At 54.1% G+C, this 23,060-nt stretch overlaps 2 protein-coding genes across 7 annotated transcripts; one reads left to right on the top strand and one right to left on the bottom strand.

Annotated features, from left to right (window-relative positions):
* Positions 1-2,393: 2,393 nt before the first annotated feature.
* On the bottom strand, positions 2,394-4,424 carry LOC134522817 (cytochrome b-c1 complex subunit 9). The gene is made up of 2 exons (XM_063350973.1): positions 4,244-4,424; positions 2,394-2,671 (listed from the first exon to the last, which is right to left on the bottom strand). Exons 1-2 carry the CDS (start codon positions 4,382-4,384, stop codon positions 2,624-2,626), a joined length of 189 nt encoding a protein of 62 aa, XP_063207043.1. The 5' UTR covers positions 4,385-4,424; the 3' UTR covers positions 2,394-2,623.
* A 10-nt stretch (positions 4,425-4,434) lies between these two features.
* On the top strand, positions 4,435-22,549 carry ZMAT5 (zinc finger matrin-type 5). Of its 6 annotated transcripts, none has more exons than XM_063350968.1 (6): positions 4,435-4,512; positions 9,128-9,360; positions 11,614-11,676; positions 11,895-11,975; positions 18,531-18,642; positions 22,301-22,549. In XM_063350968.1, exons 2-6 carry the CDS (start codon positions 9,234-9,236, stop codon positions 22,428-22,430), a joined length of 513 nt encoding a protein of 170 aa, XP_063207038.1. In that variant the 5' UTR covers positions 4,435-4,512; positions 9,128-9,233; the 3' UTR covers positions 22,431-22,549. The 6 variants fall into 6 exon arrangements, with proteins under 6 accessions (XP_063207038.1, XP_063207039.1, XP_063207040.1 ...); XM_063350969.1 differs by having other exon boundaries at positions 4,451-4,512; positions 9,125-9,360; XM_063350970.1 differs by lacking the exon at positions 4,435-4,512 and adding an exon at positions 4,700-4,897.
* The last annotated feature ends 511 nt before the right edge of the window (positions 22,550-23,060 follow it).

Below are 23,060 nucleotides of genomic sequence, written 5' to 3'. Positions count from 1 at the left end.
ATCGTATTGATTTTTAACTTGGAGCAACCTCAACGAGCCTTTTAATGTGCTGTATCTGCAGGCAGTGAAATGCACTTGCTGCTTTGTGTCGGTTTAGTGTAATGAGATCTAGCCACAGCCACGGAGACTGAAGATACTTGAAAATCGGGATGGAGGCGTCCTTAGCAAGATGACAGTAGTAGGGAAACGGGAGCTGAAGGCAGCAGGGTCGGAGTCTCCCTGGGGAGCTGCCTCCTCAATAACCACTTGTCACCCTCTGTGAAGCAGAACTGCCCTGATCATCGTGTTTGCTGTTGGGAAGGCTGGGAGCTAATAGTAAACAGCAGTTTGTCGCGGCTGAAAGGACTTCTCCTGAGGGCTGCCTTTCCTTACAGAGGCAGGGAGACACAGGAATTACCGAGTTTACTGTGTAACCTGTTTGTAAGGTGCTCGAATGCCATGGCAATGGCTGCTACGCTGTGCCTGGGCGAGCCTGGAGCATCTGCCAGCAGCTGGTGATCAAACTGTTCCAGTTGCTGTTGTCGCAGAGCATTAGCACGTTTTTGGAGTGCTGTCTTCATCACGGAGACGAACTTTCAGGTTAACAATTAGGCTTTGCTTGGTTAATCAGCTCCGAGTGCTGTCTCCCCACCACCACACTGGGGTGTTTTCTAGCGCTGCTGTACGAAGCAGAGCAGGCGGAGGTGCCTGGGGTTCGCCTCCGGGTGCTGGGTACGTTAGCGGTGGGTTGTGTGGTGTCCAAGCTGCCCTTCCGGGGTGCAGCCGGCGCTGCTTCCCCACTCGCGAGTGCTGCAGAAGGTGCACTTTTGGTAACGAGCTCTGGCAGCACGTAGGGTGCTGCCTAGATTTACGCAGAGGCCGGGACTGCGGGGCTGCGCGGTCAGTGCTGCTGCCACACGCTCTTGTGCCGGGGCGGTTCTCAGAAAGGGTCAAAAGGGCTGCCAGCGTTAGGTCAATGCAGTGAAGTCCCGAGTGCTCTGAGGTCAAGACTTTTCTTTGCGTATCGGTGCTGCCCAAACCCCGTCGTGACAAGGCGTAGGAGAAAGGGAATTGCGTTTACCAGCTTCCCCAAATCCACTGTCGAGGGAAATCACCTGCGAGGATAACTAACTCTCTGCTCTCCTATAGCTCCCGTTCTCTGGGCTAATAGCTTCCTTTATTCTCTGCCAGTCCGCTACAATGCTGTCTCCCCCCGTCCTAATACTGTATTCGTCTTTAGTTCTTGCTTCTAAGAAGCTGCAAATCTCTATCACCTGCTCAGCATAGCGTGAAGCTCTGGGCACTGCAGACAGAGCTGGTAGTAAAGCAGGCAGTCTGACGCCACGCGATTATCCCGAGAAAGCTTAAACCGCTCCCCTTAAGCATCTCTATAAAAGCACAGCCGGGACTGTGAAGCCTGTAGTTGTGTTTTGCTCAAAAAAAAAAACCAAAAAACACAAGCACAATATTTTTTTTAAAGTCCTCTCTGTTCTTCGAGTGGATGTTTTACTCCTGACACCTATTTGCAAACCCACTAGAGCTTCTTTCATTAGCACTGGCTCTAATTTGCTCTGCCTCATCCATTGCTTAAAATTCTTCCTTATTAGTGAAAAATATAGTGAGGAGGGAGAGATGTGACCTCTGGGCTGGTATAGTGGGAAGAGCGGGAGTCACTCAGCCAGATCTTCCTACAGCCACCTCAGAGCCCGGAGTAATTAACTGTGAAGCTGCTGAGAAGAGAATCGCTCCTTCCCCTGCACCAGGCAGCTGCTGGAGCAGATGCAGGAGCCGCACGCCTGAGGGCTCCTTGCCACGCTCAGCGACTCCTCTCCCTTCTCAGCAGCTCCCCGTTGATGAGACAGGATGGAGGAGGCTCGGAGCATTCCGCCCTCAAGCCGCTTGAAGAGCCAAAAGGCACAGAAGTAGCTAGGAAAGAGATCGACATCCCTTTTCTGTAGGTTTTGGACAAGCTAAAAGCTACACGCCGTCCCCATTTCCAGCCCGGCAGAGCGCCGGGCACACACCAGCGCTCCCCTGCAGGAGCTGAGGCTCAAAGGGCCCAGGGGCGAGGCAGATTCCTCTCTGGTTAAGGCAAGGTGGCTTCTGCTGCCGCTCTGAAAGAATGACAGGCCCAGAACCAGCAGTAAGTGATTTTAAGTCACTTTTCTTTCAACAAGACTAGAAGAAAGCTCCTTAACCCTTACCCCTCTCAAAGCTCTCATCCGGCAGAAGCCGAGGGTACTGCCAGCAAACTACACCTGTATAAACGCTTTCAAGTCTTTCAAACCATTTTTAGGGCATTATGATTTCTTACAGTGTCTTGAAACTAAGGTATAAGGCCATATTTAAGCATTCTCCTAGATAAGGAGAAGTCAGAAGCAGGCCAAAGGATCAGTCAGGTGAACACACAGGCATGAGACACGGACCAAGCTATTTTTTTTATTTTAACACAGTAAGTTTGAGTACAGCAGCAGAACTCGTTGAGTCCATCTTGGTTTACATCATATCAGTAGGTGGCTGATATAATCTGGCTCGGAGTTGTTCAATCAGGAATCCATTTCCATTTCGATACAACCATTTTCAGGAGGCCAAATCCTCTGCAGTGCCTTTTGCCACCCCAGGCTGGATCCTGCTGCTGAGCATTTCAATCATCACTTCTCTCATACTTGTGCTTGATGTGTTTCCACAGTTTCTGTATGCAAAACAAATTAAAAAAACCCCAAAAACATAAACAGTAATCTTAGCCAGCTTTTCAGCGGTCCTGGGATAAAGTTGCCCTTTCAAACGCAAGTTATCATGAAACTAATCCATAACAGGCAACAGCATGAGGGGAAAGAAGAGTTTGTAAGAAACCTCCTCCACAAGTCCCTCCGGGGTACACAACAGCGTGGGTACTGTCAGCCTGCGCTTCCCTGCCACGCGGGGCACACCCTGCTCCACAACAGCCACGGTCGCACATGAAGGTTTCGGGAGGAGAGGCCACACGGCGGCTGAGAGCCACCAGCCCACCCTCATCCTGCCCTGGAGGAGGCGGCAGACAGCACCCTGTACTTGGGCCCACGGCTTTTGGACCAGACAATTAAAAAAAAAAAAAGGAGTTGAGTCCAAAGCTGAAGCTCAGATCCGATTTTATGTCAGCTTTTAACAAATGATTGTTGCTAAAAAGGAGGAAACAAGGACCCTGGTCCTGCTCTTTGTTGTATTTCCTCAGCTCACCCAACCCCCGGTGAGTTACTTCAGGGTGGTGAAGGTGTCGCTTTGTGTGGTATCAGTCTGCAGCTGGTTTCATGACCTGGTTTAGGAGGCCAAAGAGCAGGAGCAGACACCATGCCGTCAGGGAAGGCACAGGGCAGCTCCTTCCAACATCAGAGCCATTCAGATGACCTGGCCATCCTGGGAAACCGCACCATTGGTGCTCTGAGAGACCCGAGGCACACCAGTACTGCAGGACAGGGAAAAGGACGGCTGTGCTGCAGATGGGAATGTGCAACACGCTAAGTTTTTTTGTACTTGGTGCAAGATGGAAATTACAGCACCTCCTGCCTTTGCTTAGGGCACGCCCTGCATCAACTCACCCTGTCCGGGGAACCGTTATATGTCCTGTCCATGTCATCAGTATCCAGGCAGTTATTATCCTCCCCAGCTCTATCTTGAAATATAAGGGTGATTTGACCCATCTCATCTAACGTTCACGCCCGGGACAGCAGACTCTGCTGTCCTGTACAGCGCTGCAGGTTCACCAGCCGTTCTCCCTCCCTCTGCTAAGGGCAGATTGTGAAAGGCGGAGGGCTGCAGACCTAGGGAGTGCAAAGCAAGCTCAACCCATTTTAACCTTCCTGCATCTCCTTGTCTTCCACACCTGCTCCACAGCCGGAGAAGCCCGAGCACAGACTGAAGCCCTGCCTGCCAAGCACCACCACACCACCAAAGCCTCCACAGACACAGAATCACAGAATGGCAGAAGTTGGAAGGGACCTCTGGAGACCACCCAGTCCAACCCCCTACCAGAGCAGGGTCACCTAGAGCTGGCTGCCCAGACAGGGCAGCTGCCGCAGGGCAGCGCTGAACTGCGCCCCTGCCGCCACCCTGGCCCTCGGGGCCTCCTCGGGGCAACCAAGGTCGCAACGCAGCCAGGGGACCGCCAGCCGCGGGCCCGGTGAAGGCGGGGGCAGCTCGGGGCCGGGCCCGGGCCGGGCCTAGCCTGACCTTCAGGGCCCAGGCCTGCGCCCGGGCGGCCCGGCGGCGGGTCGCCGTCCATCCTTACCCCCTCGTTGAGATGCTCGAAGATGGCGTCGGCGCCCTGGTCGAAGGCGCGCTCGAAGAGGACGGCGCCCAGGACGATGGTGAGGGCGAAGGTGGAGGTGCGGCGGAAGAGCGCGCTGTACGCCTGCCGCAGCAGCGCCATCTTGCCCGCCCGGCTTTGCGCCTGCGCCGCGGGGGGTGCTGGGAGATGGAGGCGCCGCCCGCCGCTGGGCATGCTGGGGGATGTAGGCCCCGGGGGCGGCGCGGCCTAGGCCCCGGGCCCGGCAGGAGGTGAGTGCGGGCTGGCGGGAACGTCGGGCTCGCAGGAGCCCCCCTCAGCCCCTCCATAACCCTCCCAAGGCTCCCCCAGGGACCCCCAAACCCCCCCCCAGATCCCCACATTGCCCCATTGCCGGAGGAGGCAGCCTGAGGGCCTTGGCCCGTAGTGTCGCCCACCCCGCCTCCCCTTGCCCTCCTTCCCTTCAGCGGTAGCCGCTGGGCAAGGCCGGTGGTTGTTTTCCGCTTTCTTTGAGGTGAAACCAGCTGGGGAAGCGCAGGCCGGCGGGCTGAAGCCGGCAAGATCAGGCCGGGTGGGTGAGCCCCTCCCAGGCTGCGAGGTGGGCCCGGCACCGGCTGTGGGGCCTTGCTGGGGGGTAGAGGACCCCCCCTGCCAGAGGTGAGAAGGGGGGGTTGCATTCATGTCCCCTTCTGCCCACCCCCTGGGGATGCTGGGGGTTTCCATGCTGTGTGGGCCAGCCGCGGAGGGTGCGAGCGTCGTCAGCGTGGTCCGAGCAGGAGATGGACATCGTGGCTCCCAACAGCCGCAGCCGCTCAGGCGGCCGTTCCAGAGGCCTCGGGAAGAGGTGACAGGGCCCCACGAGGCGAAACTGGTGTGGACAAGTTCCCGTTCCTGCTTGCCATCTTCTCTTTCGTGTTGTCTTTCTGCTTAATCTCATCGAGGGTAAAGGGACCCCAGGATGGGTCAAGCGATGGTGGGAAAGAGAGGTGGATTTGGGTTTGGAAAGGGAGGGCAGGCAAGGGGGCTGGGGGAATCGTAACACTGAAGTCGTTCCTTGGCGGGGTTCTTGTTAAACAAGTATCTACATTAAATTTCAGAACAGATCCTCAAGTGACGCTCACTCCGTAGTTTCATTTGTCTCAGTCGCTCAGGAGGAGCGCACTGTCTGGCTGCATAGTCATTTATTTTAATTTATTTATGTTTGGTTCCCTGCATGCGGCTCCTGTGGAGATCCGTGGGATTTCTGGGGTAGGGCAAAGCCCCTGTTTGTGCTGGAAGCCCGTACAGAGGCTGGAAGGTGCCTCATGTATTCCCGTGCATCGTGTTATCCCTTAGGCTGGCGCTTGGGAAAGCTCCATTATTATTTTTCAAAGTTAACAGCTAGGGATTGTCTTGAAGATGGTCCTCAGTCTCTACTCTCCCCAGTGGCCTGTAAACTGCTGCCACTGGGATGGGTTTGTGTAACGGTCAGGTCAGTGTTAATCCCAAATTGAGTTCCGGATTTACGCTGGGCATAATGGAAGTCAGAATCCGTCCCTCTGTCATTGAGAAGGTGCTGGCAGACTCTGCCGGCGTTTTGCATGTTCCCGTAGAGATATCAGCACATTTAAATTGGCGGCTGAATATCATAAACTTGACACTTGGATTTAATTAACTTCTCATCTGCTTGGGTACCCAAAGTGGCCAAAACGGCCCCGAGCCTGGGCTATAAGAAAGCAGGAAATTGAGGTCAAGGCCCAGCAGCAACTGTCAGGGTTCCACATGGAGAAAAGCAGTTACACCCAGACGAAAACAAGTCTGGCGTATGCCCGTTTCTGGGTCACCTTCTTCCCTCTGTCCACATCTCGGGGAAGAAGAACCCTCAGGGAGTCCTAAATCTGTAGCTAGCAGAGCACAATGTGGAGTGTTTTGGCAGCAATTTGAGCAGGGAAAATGTAGGATGGTGCACATGAGATCTTGCCTGGAGTTTTACCAAGCACCTCAGCTAGATGAGTGAAACACCTGCTCGGTGCCTTAGAACACGCTATTTCTTATAAAACATTGCTCCAAGAGGCTTACAGCGGAGGATTTTTTTGTTAATACTTCTAAGCATCGAGATACAAGACAAAGCCCTGGGTTTTTTTTTTGTCTTTGGATTTATGCAGAAAGACTTTTAAGCTGGTGCAAAGCCTGTCTGAAGTCGTTTGTGGCTGCCTGTGGGTCCAGGGGTCTACTCGCCTGAATTCAACTGCAAATGAGGGTCTAGAAATGTTAAGAGGAAATGGCCAAGATGAAGCAGTTCTTTATAAAGCAGCTACATTTACTTTATTTCATAATGACTAACATGGATTTAATTAGAAAACATCTCTGTTTTCAACTGAATAATGCTCTTTGTTTACTGCTTGAGCCATTTGGGAAAATGGAAATAGGTTAGCCAGCGTTGCTCAGAAGCGGCTTTTATTCCTGCGTACTAGTTCAGCGCAAAGCGCTGTGGATTGCTGATACTGCGGAGAGTTGTCGGAATCCAGCCAAGATAATCCATGCAATTGAATTCTTAAAAAAGATGGAAATAAGTGTTCAGTATAATCTTTGGAGGGGGCGATCTCTGGGAGAATCTGACGCTCCTCTAATTGCTTTATTTTCTTCCGTTCCTCCCTTGCAATGGGAATTGCTGGGAGAACTGGGGAGCCGGCACCTCTGGGGTGTGGGATCTGGCTGCCTGAAATGTGTAGGAGCTTTCTGCCCTCGTTGCTGGGGAAGGAGGGGGAACGAGCTTCTGCAATTATTGCTGTCGGGGTGATGAAAGGAAAAGTTTGAAATACGATTTCAAAGGCTGGCTGCTGCTGGGCTTCTGCAGGCAGAATTCCCATTGAGATCTGTGGAAACTTGTGTGGGACCACTGCAGAATCTCATTTGTTTTCCCCGTTCGCAGCAGCCGCTTCTGCAGAGATGGAGTGCAGGAGCCAGCAGCCGAAGCAGGGAAGCTTTTATGTTACCAGAAACTTTGGGAGACTATGGCACAAGATGCAGAAGGGGGAATTTTTTTCAATACTTAAAAGCCACAGCGCTGAGGGTAAGAGCGTTCCCTCTGGATTCCAGCAGCCCCACCACAGTGCAGCAAAGCTGGCTGCCAGGCTGCCTGCAAAACTCTGGGGTGATCTAGTAAAGGATGGGGAGTGGGGGGGGGGAAACTATGGCTTAATGTTCATTAAGCAGCACTTGGATTTGGTTTCTTGGGCTGGAGTAGGACAATTTAAGACCTCAAGCCCTCCAGAGCTGAGTTACGCGTCCCGAGCAGGAGCCAGGTCTGATTGTGTTTGCAGGTGCAGCAGTGTTACAGTTGCATCAGGGAGAGGTGGCTGATCAGCACCGCCTCCCAGCACCGTATTTCACCTGAAGAACAAGGAAAGGACCTTAAAACAAAGACATTTCAAGTTCAGTTGGGTCTCTGAACATTTCACCTTCGGTGTGAAGGTTTGCGAGACGATTCAAAAAAATGAGATGATCTTTCCGTTGAATGCAGCTGGACAGAGGTGGAGGAGAGAGACTATGTCTTAACTTGCAGCGTGAGGCCTGAGAGATTTCCAGGGACTCGGTTTTGAAGCGGCAGTGCTGGGGAGCGGGGGAAGGAAGGGCTTAGGCACGGTTGCTCATGAGGTGCCGGGATGGCTGGCTGGCAGGAGGGCTTGGCAGAGCTGCCTGCGCTCAGCGTGCTTGGCTCTGAGGGATTGCCTGTTGCCGCTGCTCTTCCCGCTGATTCCGAGGAATCGGTAGGGAGGCTGTGATTGATTCTGACCCTGTTTTATTTATAAAATCTTTATTTCTTGTGCTGGTCCCCGTGCCATTTTTTAAACGCATTTGACTGTCGAGGTGTCAAAAACCGGAGAATTGCTTTTGGAGTTTATCTCCCAGTCCATCCATCTTTGGTGTTTATCAGGTACCTTTATATCACTCGGGAGAGAACTTACAGCTCCCGCAGGGTGTCTGTTGCACCTCCAGCAAGGAGAGCCGATGGGGACAGGGCTGCCCGTAACCACAAACCCCACCTGCCCTACCAGGGTTTGGGCTGCTCTAGGCCCAGTGCAGGTGAGAGCGCCCAAATTCTGTCCTGCCACTTCTCGATACTCCACAGCAGAGTCTCTGGACTGCAAATACCTGTGTGATAAAGCCCCTCTCCCCTGTGGGAAGAGAAGGACCGGGCACCTCCAGGTTGCTTTCAGTGGCCATGGAGTTGGGAGGTCTTTCCTCCTGGCTGTAAGGCTCTTGTGACCTTAGTTACTGCAAGTGCTGTACTCGGTGAAGCAGACACATCTTGCTGCCGTCGGGTGGGGAGGATGAGGAGGGCGATCTTTGAGGTACAGGGGTGGATAGGTGGCTAGGTGAACTGAATGAAATGTTGTGTCCTTTAGCGTTGGTAAAGCAGCTTCCCGCTCGCGGTACGGGTGAGATCAGCTTTTTCTGCATCTTTGAGGAGTTGCTGCATTTCTTCCTTACCTTGTAGAGATGGACACGGGGGAATTTCCGTTCTGTTGCTTGTGGAAGTTGGCTGTGGTTTGGGGTTAAAGTCCCCATGGAGGGGACCTCTGGCTCCTCCTGTTTGCACATTGGATGGTTTCTGCTGCACCTTCTGTGGTGCAGGTGGTGGCTGGGAGACGTTGGCTCTCTGAGGTCTCTGCTTTGTGTGATCTGAACTCCGGCACACTCGGGGAAGGAGAGTTCTTTCAGCAGAGATGTTGTTCCTTTGGGTAACAGAGGTAAGAAATGCAGATCCGAGTCTGTTCTCCCATGTACGTGCAGCAGATGCCACCTTACCAGTCTCTGATAGACAAGAATATATACTATTGGGTCTCACCTCTTTTCTCTGTCTGCCAACCCTAAATGATTTGAGTTCCTCTCCTTTGGAAGCAGGGGCTGTAAATCTTGGATCCTCCGTCCCCGGGGCAGGCATGGCTGGGCGCCGAGGATCTGTCTGATGGTTCCCAGGCCGCGCTGATGCTGCTCTGCCAGAAGAGAGATGGGGAAAAGATACTTCTGTGACTACTGTGACAGGTCCTTTCAGGACAACCTTCACAACAGGAAGAAACACCTCAATGGAGTGCAGCATCTCAGGGCTAAGAGGGTCTGGTACGACTTATTCCGAGGTGGGTACTACCAACTGTCTGCCATTCCCTTTCTGAGACTGGGGAGGTGATGGATGAGGTGGGGTGGGGGAAGGAATAGATAAAATAAATCAGCACTGATTATTTATGTTCAGATTGTCTGTGCCAGTGGATTGCGGACTTGCTGCTGTTGCTGTCAAGCGGTCTCAGAGGCAAAACCCTCATGTGTCTGGATGTGGGAAGGGGAAACTGTAGACGTCAGCTGGGATCTGAAATGAAGTGGAAGAGATAGGGAGGGTGTTTCTGAGAACAGGAGTTGCCGATAAAGCTCTCTTGGCATCATGAGCAAATCTGAGACGGGAGACCTGAGAGAACAAAGTGAGTTACAGTTTCTGAAGGTGAGTTAGGTGCCTTCTGCAAACCAGAGTTGATCTCTGACGTGCAAGGAGCAAGGAATACGGGTGTGTTTGTGGAGAAAGCGGGCTGGAAGGCAGGCTGTACACACACGTTGTGTGAGTGGGTGGGAAGCTGGCAGCAGTTCTCTGCACTGGCTGGAGATGTCGGTTCTGAGGGTGGCCGTGGGAGAGGCTGAGGATGCGACCGCTTGACTGGAGATCCCAGAAGGGTGATGGGGCTGGGGAAGCACCTCAGAGCACTGGTGTGCTCAAACCTGTCTTAGCCAAGGGGGCGAGCAGAAGAGGAGGGGTAGGTGCACTGAGGTTTTGACAGAAAAGGAGTTGTAATTCTGGGGCTGGAGGCTGTGTCAAGATGTGATGGAGGAAAGCCCTGTGTCCTCTGCCTGTTTTACAGCGCTCTGACCTGGCTTGCCATGCAGTTCCGTATGCCTTGGTGCCAGCCGGAGGAATATGGTGGAAATGTGTGTCCAGGGTCTGAGAGAGAGAGAGCAGGACTGCGTATTTTGGCAGTAGCAAAGACTTAGTTTGGGTTAAACCATTGTGAAACCATTGCCTGTGTGTTCCTTGGCTTCCTTCTGGTTTCTCGGGGTCAGGAGTTGCAGGCTGTGTCTGTCTCCTGGCTAGCTAGGTGAGGAATACCCTGCAGAGCTCAGGGTGGCTCTGCTGTCTGCTTAACCATACGTGGAAGCTGGAAAGGCTCTCAAGTGTGGAGGACCAGCAGCCCCAGCCCAGCGAAGTTCTAGCTGGGTCAGTGACGGTGAGGCAGATGGCCTAGAGCTTTTCTTCTTACCAGGTTGCAACCCTTGATTTCCCTCTGACTGATAAAATTCCTCATCCTGGGTCATCTCCTCTTGTTTCCAGGCTCTGTGGCCTGGCATCAGCCAGTGCAAGTTCTTCCGCAGTCTATGGGAGCTGCTGTGTCTTTGGGGTTCACTGTCCCCAGGACATCTCCGGGAGGTGAAGGACCATTTCAGTGGTGTCCACTGGAGACTCAGCACAGGGTTCTGTGAGGCCTCGCGTAGAGCTTTTCTGAGAGCTCTGTGGGCCTGTCTGGTCTTTCTCTGCTGCACAGAAGTGCTGCAGGGTCCTTGCTTTTCTGTCACGCTTCTTTTCCGTTACTGGCGTGGGGAGAAAGCATGAAGCAGAAAGCAAAGAAGGTGATATTTGCAAGCCAGTGAAAATCTGAAGCCAGGGGTGCAAACGGGGACTCTTAACTATTAGTTTGTGGCTTAAGTTCCTGGTTGTCATGTAAAATGGCTTCCGCTAGGCAGCTGACCCGTTTGGGACCGTGATATGATGGGGTGTTGCTGCGCAAGAGATCTTGCACAGGAGGCAAGGACTGCGTGCAGCTCTGGAGCCCTCAGCACAAGAAGGACATGGACCTGTTGGAACGGGGCCAGAGGTGGCCACAAAGATGGTCAGAGGGCTGGAGCCCCTCTGCTGTGAGGACAGGCTGAGAGAGTTGGGGGGGTTCAGCCTGGAGAAGAGAAGGCTCCGGGGAGACTTTCGAGCCCCTTCCAGTCCCTCAAGGGGCTCCAGGAAAGCTGGGGAGGGACTCTGGAGCAGGGAGTGTAAAGATAGGACAGGGGTAACGGTTTCCAACTGAAAGAGGGGAGATTTAGATTGGATATTAGGAAGAAATTCTTTGCTGTGAGGGTTGTGAGCCCCTGGCCCAGGTTGCCCAGAGAAGCTGTGGCTGCCCCATCCCTGGAGGGGTTCAAGGCCAGGCTGGATGAGGCTCTGAGCAGCCTGGTCTGGTGGGAGGTGTCCCTGTCCAGGGCAGGGGGCTTGGAACTAGATGATCTTTAAGGTCCCTTCCAACCCAAACCATTCTGTGATTCTATGATCTTTAGCCTGTTTTGTCCTTTGTCTCCCCTAGATGCTGCCGCTATCCTGCAAGAGGAGCAAACCAAGAAACCGTGTCGGAAGTTTCTGCAAACAGGTGAGTTCTTCTGAAGGAGAAATAACTGCCTGAGATCCAGCAGCTCCTTCCTGAGCCAGCCCAAGGCTGTTCTGGCGGGCCCTGGTATGTGTGTTTGTCTTGAAGGGAGTGAAGGGCTTGGGCCTGTGTGTCCGGGTGCAGGTGTAACGGATCTTGGGTTTGCATGCACATTTACAAGAGAGTGCGGCTCTCATGGGGCTCTGTGGCTTTTGTTCCAGGACAGTGTGATTTTGGGTCCAACTGCAGATTTTCCCACATGACAGAGCAGGACCTGGAGAAGCTGAGTGCCCAGGTTCAAGGTGAGTCCTCCAACAACAAAATGTCCAGGGGTCTCTGAGGAGAGGGGGAGCTGCTGCAGGGAGTGTGGGCTGCAAAGAGGGGCATGAGGGGTTGTGCACTGAGAGCCGGCAGTCCCGTACTGCCTGTACGCAGCGAGCCGAGCGTGGATGCCTCCCGCCTGCCTCTCAGTGCTACGTGAGCCTGTAGCGTGGCTGTAAGTGCTGCAGTTTTTCATATGCTTTCTGCTCGATCTGCTGGCAGAGACACAAACCTAGAGTTGAGCAATGCTGTTACGACTTAGCAGCAAGCATCTGAAGCAGAGGGTGGGCTTTCTGAGCCCTCGGGGTTTTGTTCAGTCAGGGAATAAAAACTGTCAGCAGCAGAGGGCACTGGTACATCGCTTCCCCTTTAATTTATGGATTTGATTTCACCCCACTTCTCTGCTATTACCAGGGTGCTGCTGCTTCCGCTCTTGGGAAGAGCTAGCCTGCTGTCAGTTGGGTTGTCCTGGGGTCTTGGATGCAGAAATGGCCTCTGCTCACATGCCTTTGGGTGGAACTGGAGTTTGGGGAGAGGGTGAACGGCAGCTGCTCCCCTGCTGTGAGCCTCCAGAGCGCTTTTGGACTTTTTCATTCTGGTAGTACCATCTCCTCGCCCTAAAAGGGGTGGCAGCTCTGCTTTCTCTCTAGGATTCATTACTTTGGTGGTTAGAGAAAATGTGAGTGAGGTGTTGGTGAGAACTTATGGAGCAGTTGAAGTCTCCACCGGAGATCGTCTAGTCCCAACCTTATCTTGCTCAAAGCAGGGTAAACTAGAGCAGGCTGCTCAGGACCACATCCAGTTGGGTTTTGAGTTTCTCCAGGGGTGGAAACTCTACTACTTCTGTGGGCAACCTGTTCCACTGTTTGACCACATTTGCAGTAAAAACATTTGGGTTTTTTTAATATTTAAATGGAAATTCTTCTATGTGGGGTTGTGCCCATTGTCTCTTGCCTTTGCCGGACTCCCTCCAGTATGTCCCTGTCTCTGTGGTACTGGGGAGCCCAGCACTGGATGCAGCACCCAGTTGTGGCCTCGCCAGTGTGGAGCAGAGAGGAAGGATCACTTCCTCGACCTGCTGGCAACGCTCTTCCTAATGCAGCCCAGCTTCTGAGCAGATCCTGTGCCCACACTGCTAGCTGGAGCCAACTGTTGTTTTGCCAATAGTCTGGCAAAAACAGGCTGCAGTGTTAAAAGTGTGTGTGTGTGTTTGTACGTGCATGCATACGTATGAGATTTGGGGTATGCGTGGGGTAGAGTCTCTCCTGGCCTTCAGAGGGATGGGATTTGGCGCGGCAGAGCTCTGGTGAACCCAGAGGAGCGGGAGGAAGGCAGGCACTACAGAGCTATTCCAGTCCTCGCCGTTGCTGAGTCAGTCTGCGAGTCCCCGAGGCGACTCTGTGAATCAATCGCTGAACAACACTGGCAGTCAATAAAACCCAGCTCGTCGGGCTGCGCGGGAGATGGAGCGCTCCAGCCAGCCCTCCTCGGAGCTGGCAGTCGCGCTCCCCTTCCCCGCTGCCAGCCCAGAACCTCTCCCCGACCCTTCTCCGCTGCGGGGTTTAAGTGCTGGGCTCCCCAGAGGTGGCACAGGATGTCAGCCTATTTGCAGGAACCTGTAGTGCTTCCAGTCATTGAAGGCTGTTTATTGCAGGGGAAGTGAAAGCTCTTTGGAGCAGAGCGGAGCTGCAGGGGAAGGCTGGCAAGCTCCTCTGCGCTTGGGCAGGTTTCATTGCCAATTACACTTGTTATTGAATATTGACTTCTGTCAAATGGGTCAGGTGTAAGCGGAGAATTGGCTAGCGAGAGAGCTGATTCCTGGGAGATTACTTGGAAACCTTGCATTTGTATTACCAAGTCAAACATTTAATTAAACAATTAGACTTCAAGGAGCGATGGCCAGGGGACGGCAGGGTGCCTTGTCCTTGGCTGTGCTGCTCTAACACAAATGGCTGGTTGTAGAGTTAAATCCTGCTCACCTCTCTCGTGGTGTTGCTCCGTGGAAATCCCGTGTGAGCCGAGCGAGCAGGCTGAGAGTCTCACAGACCACAAAATCTGATCATTTGAGCCTGCAGAGAGCTTGGAGGGATTTGGTGGAGGGAAGAGCTCAGCAGGACTTGGTGGAGGAGAGTTGCAGCCCATAGCACAATGGACTGGATGGAAAGAACAGCTACAAAAGCCAGGCCGCCCTTCGGTGTGTCGTGGGGACGTTTCACCACTCCTCAGGCTACTGAAGTATCCGTGTCTTGGATGGTGAGGCTTAGGGCAGAGTTTAAGGTCAGCTAGTTGGGCTGCAGGTTGTATCAGTCACACAGGAGACCTGATCCTTGCAGCACGTCTGTCCGGTGCCTCCATCAGTGATGTCCTGGATGCATTAGCACCTAATGTTTCTGTGCATCCCAGGCCATGGCCAGTGAGATGATACGGAGCGGGCTGGAGCAGTGGTCTGGATCAGGCTGCCTCTCACTGAATTGTCAATGTCCTTGGAGACTTCCCATCTGAACCTGCAGCGTCTGGGAGGTTTCGACGGGCTTGCAGCCCGGGGTGCTCGGGGATTTGAGATGAGCTGAGAGCCTGGAAGCTCCACAGTGCTCTCACCATTTTCTGCAGAGCCTTGTGTGACCGAGCTGGAGACGGCCGCGCTCTGCCTCTGGTGGGGTAAAAGTGGACGATCTCTTGGTGGGTCCACAGTGCTGCTTAACTCCGCTTTCCTCAGCTCTGGTGTGTGGGCGGAGAAGCAGAGGAGCTGTCGGGCTGTGTTGAACCCATGCCTTCCCTTGTCCAGGGGCAGATGCTTCAGAAAACGGTGCGAAGAAATCCTGTAGTGAAGTGGTGTAGCCCACGAACCTCTGTTCAGGGGCGGCCTTGCATCCTAAGCCCCAGCAAAGCCCTTTCTGACTTTTGCGATACCGTGATGGCACTTTTTGACATGTAAATATTGAACCCGTGCCTGAATCCCTGTTAAGTGTTTGGTGTTGGTAGTTCCGTGTCAGTGAGCTCTTCTTGCTAATGATGCATTTATTAATGATGCCGAAGGAAAAATGACGTTATTCTTAACATTTGGCCTTTTCAATGCAGGGAATTCACCCTGTTGTTTGGGTTAGTCTTGTGGGTCAAGTAGGAACATTTCTGGACGATCCGCTGTCCTGTAACAGCTTAGAGCGTGTCCTGGTTTGGCTTCAGCATTTCTGCACCCCGTAGAATATACTCATCAAAAAGCAACAGTTTCCACCTTCAGCGGGGAGGGAGGCATATTCCCAGCTGTTACCGCATCAAAGCATTAGCCTTCTGCATCTGCTGCATCATTCATCAGCGCGACACTTCCAGGCTGTCATTTTAAGTACAGTCATGTCAGGAAAAGTCACTGTCAAATTGCCGTCGTCTTGCTCAAAGTTATTGGCTCCCCGCTAATCTGCGTCACTTCTGCTGGTAGTATTGACACAACCCAGCCTCTTTGGTGAGCTCCAGCTAGCCGGAGCTGCGAGGGGAGAGTAAGGGCACAGTTGGGTGAGTGTTTGCAATAGATCCGTGGGATTGAAAGAATACGAGTGGCCCTGCTGGGGGTGGCTGTAGTCGACCAGTTTAATTTAGCGATGAGCAGGAGGAGGAGCTCTCTCGCAGTTGGCTGCCACTTCTTGGCTGCGGGGTGGTAACTTCTTAAGCTGCTCGTATTGCAGGGCCTCATCTACCTCATCTCTCAGCCGCAGTCTGCCACTCTTTGTGGGCTCTGGAGGAGTTTGGGCTGCCACATCTTCCTGCCCAGGGAGGGAGCTGAAGGATTACGTGTGAATCGCTTTGCAGGGTGACCTGCTCGGTGCTGGTGGTTACATCTCACATACGGTGGTGCCTCGTTCAGGAAGAAAACTCATGCTGAAAGTTGCCTGGGGAGAGAAGATAAATCTGGACTCCCACTCTGGCATCATTGGAGAGGCACTTCATGACTACAGCCGCTCTTTTAATTGCCTGTAATTAGACTTTGAAGCAAACACCCCGGTGAGGAGGAGGGGGGAAGCGCCTTCACACCTGTCTTGCTGCTGCCATCTGGCTGGCTGTGTGGTCACGTATGAGGAGTAAGGGCTGGTAGTTGCGTTTGACTTACATCTTGGAATGCCTGTTGACATTCAGGGGGTATTTCCAGTCTCATGGTGGTCCTGGTGGTCTCCGGATGGGACGTGTGTGCTTCAGAGCAAGAAGAGACAAAAGATTTGCCTTTTTGGTGGGTATGTGTCGAGGTGGACAGAGAGTTGCCTTGTTTCTCAGCCCGAGGGTTGGAGTGCTTTGGAGCAGTAGCTCGTGGAGCTGCGTGAAGAGAGAGCCAGCTGGATGTCTTTCTGAACTGGACACCTGGGGCCTCATTTAGGCCAGCATGAGTCTGGAGTTCTTCCACCGCAGCCAGTGAGCTTTTCTGGATGAGACAGTTGAGTCTGCTCGAGTCCGTGGGCTCCCACCAGTTCCTGATGTGACACTTGGGGGCAGTGGCCTTGGGGGGTCCCTGCTCTAAGCAGAGAGGCTTTGGCAGTTTTTGGTCTGTGGTGTGTTGGGGCGTGGAGTGGGATCAAAAGGAAATCTTGGTGGTAGGTAGAGGTGGGAGAGGCTTCTCTCTGTGATTTTTCTTCCCTGCTTCATCAAAGCCTCTCACAACCACTGCTTGTCCCCCTGCTGAGGTGGAATGTGCCCGGGCGCTCACTGGAGATGGAGAAACCTGGAACAAAGGGAAGTAAAGTGGCTGTGGCCGGTGCTGCTGGAGAAGTCTAATCTGGGAGATGAATTTGGATATCCTGCGTCTGAGCAGTGCCCAGCTCACCAGGCTGAGCTTCGTGCCCCCCCAGTGCCCTCACCTGGCCAGGCTGTTGGGTTCACCCGGAGTGGCTCTGCTGGGGCTTTGCTCCTTGGGAGCGACTGTCGCGGACGTGAACAGTCCTGTCTCCGACTGTATCCTTATCGCTGGGCTGCAGAGCAGCACCTCGACATCAGGACCACAGCAGGCTGTCTTTGTGGCGGCAGTGAGTACGTCGTCACCCCTCCCAGCAGCAGCAGATGAAAAGGCTGGATGACAAATTATCCATCTCCGGCTGCTCATTGTGTAGCACATTTCTGCCATCCTTATTAATATTCAACAGGCAGATGAATAATTGGTTGCCACCACTAGGATGAAGTGATCCTTCACTCTGCCCAGGCAATATTAATTTCACACCCTGTCTGGAAACGTATAATATTTTCCTTAAACGTGTGACATATGGCGGGTAGGTGTGGAGCAGGCTCTTGGTGGGCACGGCTGCAGGTGGCTGCCGCCAGGGTGGCGGGTTGGTCTCTAAATGGGATCAGGGTTCCCCCAGAGCACTTGTCCCCAGAGGGGGCAAAGGGGAATGACACACAGCTGCCTCGGCTTCCTTTTTATCATTAACAGTGTTTGTTTTTCAAGGATCACATTCCTTTCTCTGTTAGGTGGGAACTTTCCACTGGGCTGAAGGTCTAATAGCTCTGAGCATCTCCTGAGCCGCTCTGCCTGACGTGCCGTCAGGAGTATGACTCTGTCGTTCGTGTCAAGGACTCCTGCTAGACCCTGTTCTCCGCTAGCATCCCTTCCTGCTTTGTCACTGGTGCTGAGGAGGGACCAGGGACCTTTGCTAACTGGGCAGCTGAGGATTTCTGCCCACTGGGAGGGACTGGTGAGTGCTGGGCTGCCCCGCTGGCTCCGTGCCCTTCTGCCCAGAGAGGACAGTGCTGCAGGACGGGGTGCATGCAGGCATCTGCCCCACGCAACCCCCCTGGGGTGATGGAGGGGTTGAAAGCTTGAAAGGACCTCAGGCTGCCCTGCCTCTTGGTAGACAGCAGAGGTTTCTTACTGGTTTCCTTGCTCATTCCTAACTTGCATGGGAGAATGCAGGAACTCGTTCCCCTCCCTCCCTCGGCCGTGGTCTGCTCTGGTTTTGCGCCTAGGCTGAGCAGGAATGGGTGACAGCCTCCCGCCCCGTCTCTGCGGGGACTCGGGAGGCATCACGCAGCGTGTGCCTTAAACAGACCTGACAGCATCTCTGAAATCCCGTCCCCTGGTTGTAAGCGCACTCTGAACCTTTCAGACTCTCGCGGCCTGCCAAGTCTGCATCGATCCGGACAGACGTCCCTGTCACTCCCACCTAACTGGGCAGAGATGGCAAAGGCCCTCCTGCCAGTTGGAGGGACACGTCTTTGGAAACAGCTCAGGGCTCAGGGCCAGTGGAGGCTGTTTCAGGCGAGGACGTGGACGATCTGCCCCAGGGGGAGATGTCAGACTCCCCTCAGTTAAGTGCCCAAACGTCGCTGTGCTTGCTGGCTTCGGTCTTGTTCCCGGCTCTGTCTGGCTGGAGCTGTCACCAGCGAGGAGGCCAAGCATCAGATGGCAGGTGGACAGTGGAGGAGGAGGAGGAGGAGGGGCCGCCACAGGCATATTGCAAACTCTCACCATAAGAAACTATGCAGGGTAATGAGCGGTGGGTTTAATGGAGTGAAAGGACTGCAGAGCGAGCATCTGATAGCCCTCTTTCTCTCTCAACCAGGGGAGCAGAGATCAAAGGAGCTGCAGCAGGAGGGAGCAGACGTGCCCCCTGGCACCATTGAGGACTGGCTGGAGAAAAGAGCAAAGAGACTGAGCGCGGCTCAGAGCAACAGGTACCGGTGGCCGGGGAGCATCTGTGTGAGGGCTGGCTGCTGCTTCTGGCCCGCACGGTGCGGAGGAGGGATCCCACAAGGGGGATGTGAGTGGGACAGGAGAAGGCGCAAGTGATCAAAGGTCTCAACTCAATGGCACTCCCTGAGCTGTCATTTAGCGCTTAGTCTGCCGGCACTGCATGTCTGCTGGTGGCACATGCTACGGACACACGTATGGATCCGGCCTTGCGCGCCCACATCAGAGATGCGCGGACATGTCTCCCCGTGTGCAGGAGGGACAAGCCAGGCCTTGCTGCCTGCGGCTGCTTCCCTGGGGGAGGCAGGCAGAGCGGTACTCCTGCGCTCTCTGCAGAGTGCACAGACGTGCCTGGAAGGACAGTGCCACCGCAATGCTGAGTTATTAATGCCCGGAGTTCAGTGGCAGGAGCCCGGTCTCATCTGTTGACAGCTTCCCCAGCCTCTGCCTGCCCTGTCTGCACATCCCTGCCAGTGAGAGGGTGGAATTAGCTCCTCCTCGCAGCATTCATTCGGATTCGGATGCCTGCCGGTGCCTGCTGTTTCCTTGCTCACCTGACTGTGCCGCAGGCTTAATTGGATGACATTTGGGCAGGTGCCAAATCTCTCTTTTGTTCTTCTGTTTGCTCCTGTCCTCTCTGTGTTTGGTCTGGGCAGGATCTTTCTCCTGGTGCTTGTCTGGGCTTGTTGCTTTCCGTTCGCTCCATCCATCAGCTTGGCTGCTCTCAGCCTTGCAGTGGTGCTCGCTGGCAGCCATAACCTTCCTACCCCTCCTGGACACTTCACTTGCCCCATTTTGCTTGTCCTGCCCATGAATCCCTTCATTTCGGGGTAGATCACCTCTTACAGAAAATAGCCAGCATTACACCCAGAGGAATTTCCAGACTTTTGTAACTATTTGGTCCCTGCTGCCTCCCAAGATGCACAAGACCTGGGATTTGTAGAGTTGTTGCTTTCTACCCTGCCTCTCTGCCTCTGCAGGCCCAGAAACCAGCCACTGCTGGAACTAAACACCAACTATTCAAAGCTTCTCTTCCTCTATCTGGCCTCACCAGTGCTTGTCCCTATAATTTCTCTTCTCCCTTTGTGCTTTTCAGCCCCAGCCTTCCCCTTCCGACCTTGCTTTGTCTGCCAGAGAAGTTGGTTTGCATTGCCAGGGAAGAGGGGCTGGTTCAGGCAGGTCCCTGTGCTCCTGGTGCCTGGGGAGTCCGTGTTCCTCCCGACAATGCTTTTAAGGACAAAGAGCTCCCTCTCCCTCCTGCAGTCCTCGAGGTCCCTGAAATGTGGCAGAATCTCTGGCAGGGTCTAACACTGCTTTGGGGAATTTGTGTTGTTGGATGATAACCTGCCTAGAGGCTGCCTTGCCTGGCTGGTAACGTCAGTAAAGACCATTAATCTGCACAAAACAGTAGAGAAAATGTTCTCAAGGGCAGTCGGCTCCAAAAGAAGATGCGGGAGACACAGCTCCATCTCTTCCTGCTCCGGCAGCGCTGAGTAGGAAGGATTCAAGCTGGGATGGAAAAGATCCTTGGGAGCGCGATGCTCCCAAAGCATGGTGGGAGGATGTTAAGCCTCAGCCTGCGAGCATAGCTGAGTTTCTCTCTCTGCCTTACCCGGGGCTTTCTAGCAGGGTACCTGGCAGGCAGTCACGGGTGGAACTGCTGCCTTGCACGGTCTCCGAATACACCACAGTGTAAAGAAAACACCGTGCTGGGCTAGCAGTGGCTGTGTGGCCAGGTACTGGCTTGGCTGAAGGGTAACACTTTCTTAAAGGCAGTAACTCGAGCACCGTTTGTGACCGTCACCCTAAATTAGCCCCGTGGATGGAGAGCTGCCGTGCTGCCTTCCATCCGTCGTTCATGCGGACACTCTCCCAGCGCGGCCGGGCTCAAGGGGACAGTCTTCATTTGGAAGCCTCCACCTGATGTGTGTTTTCAAAGTCACGCTGTGCCGTTGCTTTCTGGAGGGCTGGGGTGGAGCTGGATGGAGCGCGTGTAGTTCTTCTGGCAGTGGAGCTCTGCCAGGGTGCGATTGATTTTTAAGCTGATTTCCAAAGGAAACGGAGCACGTCAGCGCACGTGAGTGTGTGCTTCTGCCATAGCTGCTGTGGAGCCCGCTTGCTGATTTCCATCAGAACGGGTCTGAAGGCTCAAAGATACTGAGATGCTACAGGCTTCCTGCACATGGAAGTGGGTAGGGAAGAGGGATCCCATTAATGCCTTTGGAAAGGAAATATTCTTGACCCTTGCTAGACACCGCAGCATCCACATGGGACAGCCATTCAGAACGCTCCAGCTGTAGGTAAACCTTTGATAGCACTTGTATCTTATGAGACCCCCAGGGAATTGAGTACCCAGACAGCATCCTCCCTATTGATTAGTTCTGCTGCTCGCAGAACGGCTCATTAGTTGATAGCTGTGCTGTTCCACCCTGCAGCATGCCTTCTCCTGCTGCCCAGCCCACCCTGCTGCTGCTGCGGGGGCTCCCCTGCCTGCCTGAGCCTGGACGGAACAAAAAAACTATTCCTGCCCGAGAGGGGCTTGGTGAGTGTCCTAGCAGTCAGTCTTGTCTCATCCTGGGCTCTGAAGAATCCCCGTCACGGGGAGAAGCGTTAGACCAAATGACTTTGCTCTGCGCTAGTTGCCTGGAAAACGCTGCGCTCAACTTCTGGAGCTGGCTTTCGGCCACGTCGTTGGCCCTGCAGGGAGAGGAGGGTGCTGCTCCTCGGGAGCATTATGTAAAGGAGTTTGATTAGATTTCTTCTGGCATAACAATTAAAAAGATGCATCAGGATCGGAGGTAAAGGCCTGAGAAGCTGGAAGGCTGCTGTCAGGGCTTGTGCTAAAGAACAAATGAGTTTCCTGCACTCAGGAATTAATGGAAAAGGTACGTTTTCCATGAATTTAAACCTGTCCTGGCCAAGTGCTTTCTTCAGCTGGAGACGAGGGAGTGATGCTTCTTGCTTTTGCACTTCTTCAGTCAGGTGTGTTGTTTGCAGCGGCCTCAACTAGTAAACTTGGGGGAGAGAGAGACAGGAGGAAAAGCGTTTCCCAGGCTGTGAGTTGGAGGAGGAAGCCTGTCCCTCTGCTGAAGGGTGCTTCTGTGAAAACACCCTGGCGTTTTGGCAGTTTCTCCGTTTCCGAGGGGTCCTTGTCCTTTGGGAAGCGCACAGCTGGCTTGGGATTCGGGCTGCTGGGAAAGAAACATCTGCTGGTTTCGTTTGTTCTTCTCAAAACTCAGCTGTGGGGAGAGCGGAGAGCAGCTGGGGGTGGGAGGGGAGCAGCACAAGGCCTGTCCTCCCAGCGGCTGTGCCTGGGGCAGCTCTCGGGGGGGCTGCTGCTTCCCCCCCACCCCACCCCACCCAGCAAACCCCCTTATCTTAGTGCTCCATCCTTATTTTTCAGTGGCAGGCACTGCATTAGCCAGCCCCAACCGCTTGAATGGGCTGGGGGGTGGTTACGCAGCAGTTCTGCTCTTGGATGTGGAGGTGGGGGGTGAATATACGCTGCTTGTTGGTAACCAAACCCCTGCTCCGCTGGGCCCCTCCTCCCCTGGGGGCTCGCGGAGGGGGGCACAGGACCTTGCTATCAAACTGGGACACCCCCATCTCACCTCCGCCCCTGCCATCTCCCCACCTCCGCAGCGCTCTGCCTGAAAAACCAGCGCCTTTCCAGTACCCGCCGGGCTGGCCTCCAGTTCAGGATCTACCCCCGTCCCTGCAGGCCCCCCCACCCGGAGGGTGGCCGGTGCCCCCCAACCTGCAGTGGGGCTGAGGCACAGGGACACCCGCAGAGGATGTGCTGGAGATGGACTTCTTCCTTGCCTGCTCTAAGAAAGGGACGGAATTATTTATCTATGCTTTTATATCAATAAAAGCCTCCCCCCGACACCCCGTTGCAGCCCCCATGTGTTGTGTTATTTCTCACCTGGCGGCCTCCCGTGGGCTGAGCCGCTCGGGCGGTTGTCTCCTCGCCACTGGGATGGGGACGTGCGCTCCGCAGAGCCGACAGCCCCCGTTTCCCCGGGCAGGATCCGTCCCCTTGGAGCGCTGCTGTCTGTGCTGCGCCCGCTCGCAGTCCGGATCCGCAGCCGGGCTCTACGCGACTGATGCAGGCTGGGGAAGGAAGCCGTAACCAGGCTTTTAAAATTGATGTTTAATATTTCCTACCGTGTTTATGACTTATGTTTGCTTCTGTTAAATTCAGTGTGTAAAACTGCTTCTGTTCAGGTGCCGGAGCTCCTGCTGAAGAGCTTGGGGAGCTCCCGTAAGCCCTCTGCTCCTGCCGCCGCTGTGCTGAAGGTGAAAGGCAAAGAGGAAAAAATATCCCAAGGTTTCTCCTTTTCCAGGAAACTAAGTAAACAGTGAGTCCCAGCGGGGCCAGTACCTCTGTGGGTGGCTCCCC

The sequence above is a fragment of the Chroicocephalus ridibundus genome, chromosome 13, assembly GCF_963924245.1.
Source record: "Chroicocephalus ridibundus chromosome 13, bChrRid1.1, whole genome shotgun sequence".
Taxonomy (NCBI): Eukaryota; Metazoa; Chordata; class Aves; order Charadriiformes; family Laridae; genus Chroicocephalus; species Chroicocephalus ridibundus.
This window is presented reverse-complemented; position numbering and strand designations above follow the sequence as displayed.

What these genes read in the sequence shown, in the direction of transcription:
- LOC134522817 (XM_063350973.1), bottom strand. Translation starts at nt 4,384, where the DNA reads ATGGCGCTGCTGCGGCAGGCGTACAGCGCGCTCTTCCGCCGCACCTCC. An exon ending in TCGAGCATCTCAACGAGGGG is followed by an intron (nt 2,672 to 4,243) that starts GTAAGGATGGAC and finishes TTTTGCATACAG; the next exon opens with AAACTGTGGAAACACATCAA.
- ZMAT5 (XM_063350968.1), top strand. Translation starts at nt 9,234, where the DNA reads ATGGGGAAAAGATACTTCTGTGACTACTGTGACAGGTCCTTTCAGGAC. An exon ending in TCGGAAGTTTCTGCAAACAG is followed by an intron (nt 11,677 to 11,894) that starts GTGAGTTCTTCT and finishes CTTTTGTTCCAG; the next exon opens with GACAGTGTGATTTTGGGTCC. An exon ending in GCTGAGTGCCCAGGTTCAAG is followed by an intron (nt 11,976 to 18,530) that starts GTGAGTCCTCCA and finishes TCTCTCAACCAG; the next exon opens with GGGAGCAGAGATCAAAGGAG.